Raw genomic sequence first — 10000 nt, forward strand, 5'->3', positions numbered from 1 at the left:
ATAAATATAAATAAATCATATAAATATAAATAAATAATATAAATCATATAAATATAAATAAATAATATAAATATAAATAAATAATATAAATATAAATAAATAATATACATAATATTAATATAAATAATATAATATGATATAAATATTATAAATAATATAATATAAATATAAATAAATAATATAAATATTAATAATATAATATAAATAATATAAATAATATTAATATAAATAATATAATATAATATAAATAATAATATAGTATGATATAAATAATATAAATAATATTAATATAAATAATATAATATAATATAAATAATATTAATATAGTATGATATAAATAATATAAATAATATAAATATAAATAATATAATAGAAATAATAGAAATAATATTAATATAAATAATATTAATATAATATGATATAAATATTATAAATAATATAATGTAAATATAAATAAATAATATAAATATTAATAATATAATATAAATAATATAAATAATATTAATATAAATAATATAATATAATATAAATAATATTAATATGGTATGATATAAATAATATAAATAATATAATATAAATAATATAATATAAATAATATAATATAAATAATATAAATAATATAAATAATATTAATATTAATATAAATAATATAATATAATATAAATAATATAAATATAAACCCAACATGTTTTCTATCATTAATTGTGAGTCAGACAAACGAACTGAAACATCAGACCCGAACAGACCTGATCCCGGTCCCGGTTTAGATCCCGGTCCCGGTTTGGATCCTGGTCCCGGTTTGGATCCTGGTCCCGGTTGGGATCCCGGTTTGGATACTGGTCACGGTTTAGATCCCGGTCCCGGTTTGGATCCTGGTCACGGTTTAGGTCCCGGTTTGGATCCCGGTCCCGGTCCCGGTCCCGGTTGACTAACTACGCTCGTGCGTCGGTAAAAGTGATGATTAAGTGATAACAGTGACGTCACCAATCAATCAAAGAAAGAAATAAAGCAACAGGACCGGAAACCAGCAGGCACGAGCTCAGACTGAAGTTACAGGAACTCAGAGCCGAACTAACCCGAACTAGCCCGAACTAGCCCGAGTCACTCACTGCTTCCACTTCCTGTCTGACAATCCCGAGTCACAAAATAAAATGCTACAGTATATTATTATATAATCTCTTTATGTTACAGTCATATTAATGTGTTAGTTGTAGTCTCTTATTGTGAAGGTGCAGCCGGTCGCTTCCTGGCTGTTACAGATCACTGATCATGTGACTCAGGTTTCTCACTTCCTCTTTCTTTTCATTTTCTGTCAAAAACAGGAAGTGATGACTGTTAAGTTCAGTTAAAGTTAACTTTAACTCCTTGTTCATGAATGCTTCTCTGTCAAATCTGGAAAGAATAATAATAATAATAATGATAATAATAATATTAATAATAATAATGATAATAATAATATTAATAATAATAATAATGATAATAATAATAATGATGATAATAATAATAATAATAATGATAATAATAATATTAATAATAATAATAATGATAATAATGATAATAATAATAATAATAATAATAATAATAACAATAATAATAATAATAATAATAATAATAATGATAATAATAATAATAATAATAATGATAATAATAATAATGATAATAATAATGATAATAATAATAATAATGATAATAATAATATTAATAATAATAATAATAATAATGATAATAATAATAATAATAATAATAATAATGATAATAATAATGATAATAATAATAATAATAATAATAATAATAATAATAATAATAATCTCATCAGGTGATTGGTTCAGACTGAGATCTGTTATAAGGCTGATGCTTCATTACAAACACAGTGAGAGAAGGGTCTTACTAACTGTTCATAGATATATAATCCTGATGTATGTGTGACATTATCATTATATATTTATACTGTCTGTATAATAACTACATGCAGCTGCACAGTGTCTGTCATGTTCTGCAGTGACCAGCAGGAGGAGCAACTGGTCTGAGCTCACAGATCAGAATCATGATCAGATCGGTTCAGATGTTTTATTCTTCTTCATGAAACAAAAGGATCAGTAAAACTTCACCAAAGAAACCTGTTTACAATCAATAGATGATTTTAAAATGTAATCTATCTATCCATCTATCTATCTAATTATCTATTTATCTATCCATGTTATTCACACAGGTCCTTACTTTGCATATTTGTTCACTCTATGAGACTTTTTATGGAAATAAGCTAAAAAGTAAAATGATTTCAGTTAAAACATGTTTTGCAACGATCAATATGTGTAGTTCAATCGCTGTGATTGAGACCAACTTGTGATGTTTTCTGGATGTAGCTGTAAAAAACACGCTGACCCTGAACACATCACAGAGAAACACGCTGACCCTGAACACATCACAGATAAACACGCTGACCCTGAACACATCACAGAGAAACACGCTGACCCTGAACACATCACAGAGAAACACGCTGACCCTGAACACATCACAGATAAACACGCTGACCCTGAACACATCACAGAGAAACACGCTGACCCTGAACACATCACAGATAAACACGCTGACCCTGAACACATCACAGATAAACACGCTGACCCTGAACACATCACAGATGAACACGCTGACCCTGAACACATCACAGAGGAACACGCTGACCCTGAACACATCACAGAGGAACACGCTGACCCTGAACACATCACAGAGGAACACGCTGACCCTGAACACATCACAGAGGAACACGCTGACCCTGAACACATCACAAATAAACACGCTGACCCTGAACACATCACAGAGGAACACGCTGACCCTGAACACATCACAGATAAACACGCTGACCCTGAACACATCACAGTCTCTGCTGTTGTTCCAGGTGTGTTTACAGTTTGTGGTTCAGGTGATTTTCCAGTCCTGTCCTCTGATTGGCTGCTGAGTCTCTACTAGTCGTCTGAGCTGGACTCGTCTCCAGAGAGACAGATCACCGGCGCCATCGTTCTGTACGGGTTCTCGTATATTTGGGTTGTATTCCCGTCGCCGCCGTGGAGCGTCTGTGATGTCACTGCTCTGATGTCATCACGCTGATCACCTGTGAGCACACCTTCAGTCTGAGGTTCCTCTTTAACCACGGACAGACGGCGTGGTTCCGAGGCAGGAAACGGATCCATGTGAGACCTGAAGCTGCTTCCTGGGTCGAGGATGATGGCCGATGATGATGATGATGATGAAGGTGGGGGTTGCAGAGACTGTCTGCGGGTGTAGACGCCCTGCCTGCCGTGGAGACTTCCTGAGCCCGAAGACTCAAATTCCTGCCCGAAAGCTCGGGGGTCGTAGGACATCTCGTCCATGGAGAACACGGGCCGGCCGGAGCTCACCTGTCAATCACAGAGAGGTCAGAGGTCACGGGTATTTTATTCTGGTGATGCAGAGGAACACTTCCTGTTTACTGATGTATGAATGTAAACACTTCACCCATCGGCCACTTTATTAGGTTCACCTGCTCACCTGGGGGGGTTTCCAGGTAGGAGGTTAAACAGACTCTGGTCCTCTGAAATGAGGCCAACCAGGAAGTAACTTAAAACTGCATTCTATCAAAAGGCCACCAGGGGGCGACCGTTTTGGTGTCAAAAGGACTTCCGTCTCTATACAAGTCAATGGAGAATTCACCAACTTCTCACTTGATTTCTAACCTCAGTAAACGTTTTCAAAATGTGTTTATGGTCTCAATCGCTAGTTTAAAGCCTTCTTCAATGCAGTATGATGTTCATTTGGGACATTTTGGCCTCCCTGATTTTATATGTGACGATAAAGCAGGTTATGCATTAGGGCGTGGCTACGTGGTGATTGACAGGTTGATTGGTTCACAGGTTCAGGAGGGCCCCTCCCCCGCTCCGCCTCATGCCCCTCCCCCCTCCGCCTCATGCCCCTCCCCCCCTCCACCTCATGCTCCTCCCCCGCTCCGCCTCATGCCCCTCCCCCCCTCCACCTCATGCTCCTCCCCCGCTCCGCCTCATGCCCCTCCCCCGCTCCGCCTCATGCTCCTCCCCCACTCCGCCTCATGCCCCTCCCCCACTCCGCCTCATGCTACTCCCCTACTCCGCCTTATGCTCCTCCCCCACTCCGCCTCATGCCCCTCCCCCCTCCGCCTCATGCCCCTCCCCCACTCCGCCTTATGCTCCTCCCCCACTCCGCCTCATGCTACTCCCCCACTCCGCCTTATGCCCCTCCCCCACTCCGCCTTATGCCCCTCCCCCACTCCGCCTTATGCCCCTCCCCCGCTCCGTCTCATGCCCCTCCCCCCCTCCGCCTCATGCCCCTCCCCCGCTCCGTCTCATGCCCCTCCCCCACTCCGCCTCATGCTCCTCCCCCACTCCGCCTCATGCCCCTCCCCCGCTCCGCCTCATGCCCCTCCCCCACTCCGTCCTCATGCTCCTCCCCCACTCCGCCTCATGCTACTCCCCTACTCCGCCTCATGCCCCTCCCCCGCTCCGTCCTCATGCCCCTCCCCCGCTCCGCCTCATGCCCTTCCCCCGCTCCGCCTCATGCCCCTCCCCCGCTCCGCCTCATGCCCCTCCCCCGCTCCGCCTCATGCCCCTCCCCCGCTCCGCCTCATGCCCCTCCCCCGCTCCGTCCTCATGCCCCTCCCCCGCTCCGCCTCATGCCCTTCCCCCGCTCCGCCTCATGCCCCTCCCCCGCTCCGCCTCATGCCCCTCCCCTACTCCGCCTCATGCCCCTCCCCCGCTCCGTCCTCATGCCCCTCCCCCGCTCCGCCTCATGCCCTTCCCCCGCTCCGCCTCATGCCCCTCCCCCGCTCCGCCTCATGCCCCTCCCCCGCTCCGCCTCATGCCCCTCCCCCGCTCCGCCTCATGCCCCTCCCCCGCTCCGCCTCATGCCCCTCCCCCACTCCGCCTTGGATGGAAACTCTGAGTATCTGGTTCCAGAACAGCTGATCTGAATTAGTTCAATCAGCTCTGAGTATGTTCACCTTGAGTTTAGCGCTGCAGGAGAGAAGCAGCTGCTGAGTCAATGCTTCAGTTTTAATGCACTGACTTAACTTACAGGTGAAACAGTGCTGTAACGTATTAAAGCAGCTAAACATGAAATTAATAACATACTTCAGAAAGGTAAGGCACATTTTGCTGTGATTATTCCTCACTTTGATTTTATTCATATTTGACGTATTAAACAGAGTAAATATTAATTCAGTGACTATTTCAACATGTAGTAAATTAAACCTCCAACAGAAAGCTGCTTAATGTCTCATCTAATATCCTGCTCAGTAGATTAACATTAAACACTATTTTACTTGTTATACATATTGTTATATTATCTTTGATTTTAACCCTAACATGAGACGATGTGAACATGAATATTAGATAAAATACTTCCTATAAATGAGATGAACCAGAAGGCCGATATGGAGAATGTTAATGACTGAGTGTAATGAACAATGATACCGGACCTTCATCCGACCCAAAACTCAGAACCTCTCAGACTGGTTTTTGGACCTCGGTCCATCAGAGCAGCTTTGGGATTTGGTCCGGTCCTCAGTACGGACCAAAACCTCTGAGGAAGGTTTCAGAACCTTTCTGAATCTCTGCCACCAAGAATTAAAGAAGGGGGTCCAGCCCAGTACCAACCCGGTACCAGCCCGGTACCAACCCGGTACCAGCCCGGTACCAACCCGGTACCAACCCGGTACCAGCCCGGTACCAACCCGGTACCAGCCCGGTACCAACCCGGTACCAACCCGGTACCAGAGCAGAACCAACCCGGTGTCCCTCATAAAGTGGCCGGTGAGTTTAAACATGTAAAAACACTTCACAAAACACTCAGATTCACAACATGAAGACGAGTCATTAAACTCACCGCGTGAAACCAGAGAAAACTCTACAGAGATGAACAGGAAACACAATGTTAGCAGGTCCAGGGTTACCCCCTCTCCCCTCAGGTCCAGGGTTATCCCCCCCAGGTCCAGGGTTACCACCCCTCAGGTCCAGGGTTACCCCGCCTCCCCCCTCAGGTCCAGGGTTACCCCCCCCCCCTCAGGTCCAGGGTTACCCCCCCAGGTCCAGGATTACCCCCCCCCCCCCCCCCCCCCCAACCTTTCCATCACTGATCTTTCACACAATGTATAATTTGTGTCTCTGGTTGTTTTACAGAGTAAAAATCAACCTTAATGTTTTTATGTAATTCACAGATTCTCTCGTCAGGTGTTTTAATGTAACTTCCTGTAAAGGTTTTTAAAGGTTGCAGTGTCATTTTTTTACCACGCTGGGATGTTTTCCGAGGGTTACGGCTCTTTGTTCATCAGGTTCTCGTTGTCGTCGTCTCCGGATGATTCGAAGGAGGAAAAACAGAAGAGCCGAAAGAAACAGCAGCACGAACATGGCAGCGATTCCTCCGGCCAGCCTACCGTCCACATCCCCGAACAGCTGCTCCTCAGCGAACGCACCACGAGGAACTGCAGCAGGAAAGAGTTCATGTCAGTGAACGCACCACGAGGAACTACAGCAGGAAGGAGCTCATGTCAGTGAACGCACCACGAGGAACTACAGCAGGAAGGAGTTCATGTCAGTGAACGCACCACGAGGAACTACAGCAGGAAGGAGTTCATGTCAGTGAACGCACCACGAGGAACTACAGCAGGAAGGAGTTCATGTCAGTGAACGCACCACGAGGAACTACAGCTTGAAAGCATGTTCAGGTGTGTTGTGTGTTACCTGGTTGTCCTCTCTGAAGAACTTCGATGTCCACTGAAGCAGAAACTTCTTCACCTGATTCTTCATCTCTGGCAACAACCTGCAGAGTCATCATCATCATCATCATCATCATCATCATTGATTGATTGATTGATAATCCTGCAGTATAGTAGTATAAGACAGTACAGGTAAAGGTCACCTGTAGGATGTGTCTGTCGAAGGCGCGCAGTCGTTCAGCTCGGGCGATCAGGACCCCCCCCTGGGTGACGTGGTACAGTCCGTCACTGACTGATGGAGGATGGAGGGAGTACCGGATGTTTGGATTCAGGCCCTGTGATTGGACAGGTGTGATTGGACAGGTGTGATTGGACAGGTGTGATTAGACAGGTGTGATTAGACAGGTGTGATTAGACAGGTGTGATTAAACAGGTGTGATTAGACAGGTGTGATGACTCAGCAGGTGTTCATACAGGTGCAGCTGTTCTTACGTCAGAGAAGTCCCGGTCAGACACCTGGACCAGCAGCACCTGGTTCCCGTAGGTGGAGATGATGGAGGCGGGACTAGAGCTCTGGATGATGAAACCTTTGTACATGGTTCTGTTGAAGAGAGGCGGGAACAGGTTCTGACTGAGAACCCGGACCAGAACCACCGCCACGCTGTACTTCAGAGGGTCATCCTGCTGAGCCGCCTGACAGGTGAGACAGGTGAGGACAGGTGAGGACACCTGTTTTATCTGTCTTCGTGAACAGTGATTGTTGTGAATGAAACAGGAAACAGGAAACAGAATGTGTACCATGACTCTGAGGGTGAAGCTGGGCATCAGGTGTCGGTCGTCCACACGTCTCGTTAACGTGATCTCACCTGAGTGCTCGTTAATGTCAAACCTGCCCTGATCGTCACCTGCAGGTCAAACACACAAACCATCAAACAGCGGGTGTTACCATGACGACGGCGTGGTTACAGCCTGATAAAACAGCAGCTGTTACCATGACGACAGCCTGGTTACAGACCTGACAGGATGCTGTAGACCAGAGGAGTGTCCAGTCCTCTGTCTCCGTCCTCTGCTCTGATTGGACCAGGAGAAAACTGCAGAGTCAGCTCCTGAAACACAAACAGTTGAGGACAGGTGTACAGGTGGGGACAGGTGTACAGGTGTACAGGAGAGGACAGGTGGGGACAGGTATACAGGAGAGGACAGGAGAGGAAGTTACCTGCAGTGTCTCAGTGATGTTGGCGGTGTAGGTGGGGTTAGTGCACACAGGAACACCTGGAGAGACAGGTGTGCAGGGCAGGAAGTGAGGGTACTGGTCGTCTCCGTCCTCGATGTTCACCGTCAGGTTGGCGGTCGTGTTGAACTTCTCCACAGAGTTCGCTTCCTGTTTCACCGTCAAAATAAAACATCAACTTAGATAGATAGCTGCAGAGTTCTGTGGAGATATATTCATTTCCTGGTGAACCAGGTGAACAAGGTGAACCAGGGGAACCAGGGGAACCAGGTCTACCTCAGCCCGGATCAGCAGCTGCAACCGGGTTTTGGTCTCGTAGTCCAGAGGTTTATCCAGGACCACGTTCCCGCTGTTTGGTAGATCGATCCTGAAGAACGACGCGTCCGGCTGCAGTTGACAGTTCACAGGTGTGTTCAGTCATGTGACAGGTGTGTTCAGTCATGTGACAGGTGTGTTCAGTCATGTGACAGGTACAGCAGGTGTGTTCAGTCATGTGACAGGTACAGCAGGTGTGTTCAGTCATGTGACAGGTACAGCAGGTGTATTCAGTCATGTGACAGGTACAGCAGGTGTATTCAGTCATGTGACAGGTACAGCAGGTGTGTTCAGGTACAGCAGGTGTGTTCAGTCATGTGACAGGTACAGCAGGTGTATTCAGTCATGTGACAGGTACAGCAGGTGTGTTCAGGTACAGCAGGTGTATTCAGTCATGTGACAGGTACAGCAGGTGTGTTCAGGTACAGCAGGTGTATTCAGTCATGTGACAGGTACAGCAGGTGTGTTCAGGTACAGCAGGTGTGTTCAGTCATGTGACAGGTACAGCAGGTGTATTCAGTCATGTGACAGGTACAGCAGGTGTGTTCAGGTACAGCAGGTGTATTCAGTCATGTGACAGGTACAGCAGGTGTGTTCAGGTACAGCAGGTGTGTTCAGTCATGTGACAGGTACAGCAGGTGTGTTCAGTCATGTGACAGGTACAGCAGGTGTATTCAGTCATGTGACAGGTACAGCAGGTGTATTCAGTCATGTGACAGGTACAGCAGGTGTGTTCAGTCATGTGACAGGTACAGCAGGTGTATTCAGTCATGTGACAGGTACAGCAGGTGTATTCAGTCATGTGACAGGTACACAGGTGTGTATATATGTATTCTTACTGATGATTGGTCGATGATGTATCTGATCATGTCTCCGTCCGCATCGACGGCCTTCACGCTGAACACCACCGAGTTCACCGCCGTCAGCTGCAACATTTAAATTAACTTTATTTAAATGAGCAGACTTTATTTAAATGAGCAGACTTTATTTAAATGAGCAGACTTTATTTAAAGCGTACCTCGCTGACGCTGAACGGCTGAATCGTCTCCGGCAGGAAGTTGGGTCTGTTGTCGTTTTCGTTGAGGATCTCCACGAGGATCCGGTACTGGCTCTGAGCACACAACACAGTCAGGTGACACTCTGATGACATCACTCAACTCAGTTGTTTGGACAAATGACGTACCTGTATGACATCATCCTCATACCTGTATGACATCATCCTCATAACATGTCAGCTCTGCGATCAGCACCGGTCCCTGAACCTGTGACACACAGAAAACTGGTCTCAGATGGTCCCAGGTGTGTCTGGTCTCAGATGAGTCTGGTGTGTCTGGTCTCAGGTGAGTCTGGTCTCAGGTGTGTCTGGTTTCAGGTCGGTCTGGTCTCAGGTGGTCTCAGGTGGTCTCAGTTGTGTCTGGTCTCAGATGTCTCAGGTGTGTCTGGTCTCAGGTGAGTCTGGTCTCAGGTGTGTCTGGTTTCAGGTGGTCTCAGGTGTGTCTGGTCTCAGATGTCTCAGGTGTGTCTGGTCTCAGATGTCTCAGGTGTGTCTGGTCTCAGGTGGTCTCAGGTGTGTCTGGTCTCAGGTAGTCTCAGATGGTCTCAGGTGTGTCTGGTCTCAGGTGTGTCTGGTCTCAGATGTCTCAGGTGTGTCTGGTCTCAGATGTCTCAGGTGTGTCTGGTCTCAGATGTCTCAGGTGTGTCTGGTCTCAGGTGGTCTCAGGTGTGTCTGGTCTCAG

At 45.8% G+C, this 10000-nt stretch overlaps 2 protein-coding genes across 2 annotated transcripts in view; both read right to left on the minus strand.

The window, feature by feature from the left end:
• irf5 (interferon regulatory factor 5) overlaps nt 1–1032 on the minus strand; it is an 8656-nt gene extending 7624 nt beyond the window's left edge. Inside the window, exon 1 of the mRNA XM_062443477.1 lies at nt 747–1032. The gene's annotated coding sequence lies outside the window, so the exon portion shown is untranslated. The remainder of the gene's footprint in view (nt 1–746) is intronic.
• cdhr5-rs (cadherin-related family member 5, related sequence) overlaps nt 699–10000 on the minus strand; it is a 9925-nt gene continuing 623 nt past the window's right edge. Inside the window, exons 2-16 of the mRNA XM_062443597.1 lie at nt 9470–9526; nt 9283–9375; nt 9104–9190; nt 8226–8336; nt 7935–8099; nt 7734–7824; nt 7517–7623; nt 7211–7411; nt 6922–7053; nt 6744–6822; nt 6291–6484; nt 5890–5910; nt 3025–3395; nt 2563–2773; nt 699–932 (exon numbers count right to left, since the gene is read on the minus strand). Of these exons, the coding sequence (XP_062299581.1) occupies nt 699–932; nt 2563–2773; nt 3025–3395; nt 5890–5910; nt 6291–6484; nt 6744–6822; nt 6922–7053; nt 7211–7411; nt 7517–7623; nt 7734–7824; nt 7935–8099; nt 8226–8336; nt 9104–9190; nt 9283–9375; nt 9470–9526 (2154 nt within the window). The remainder of the gene's footprint in view (nt 933–2562; nt 2774–3024; nt 3396–5889; nt 5911–6290; nt 6485–6743; nt 6823–6921; nt 7054–7210; nt 7412–7516; nt 7624–7733; nt 7825–7934; nt 8100–8225; nt 8337–9103; nt 9191–9282; nt 9376–9469; nt 9527–10000) is intronic.

This window comes from Scomber scombrus, chromosome 22 (genome assembly GCF_963691925.1).
Source record: "Scomber scombrus chromosome 22, fScoSco1.1, whole genome shotgun sequence".
NCBI lineage: Eukaryota > Metazoa > Chordata > Actinopteri > Scombriformes > Scombridae > Scomber > Scomber scombrus.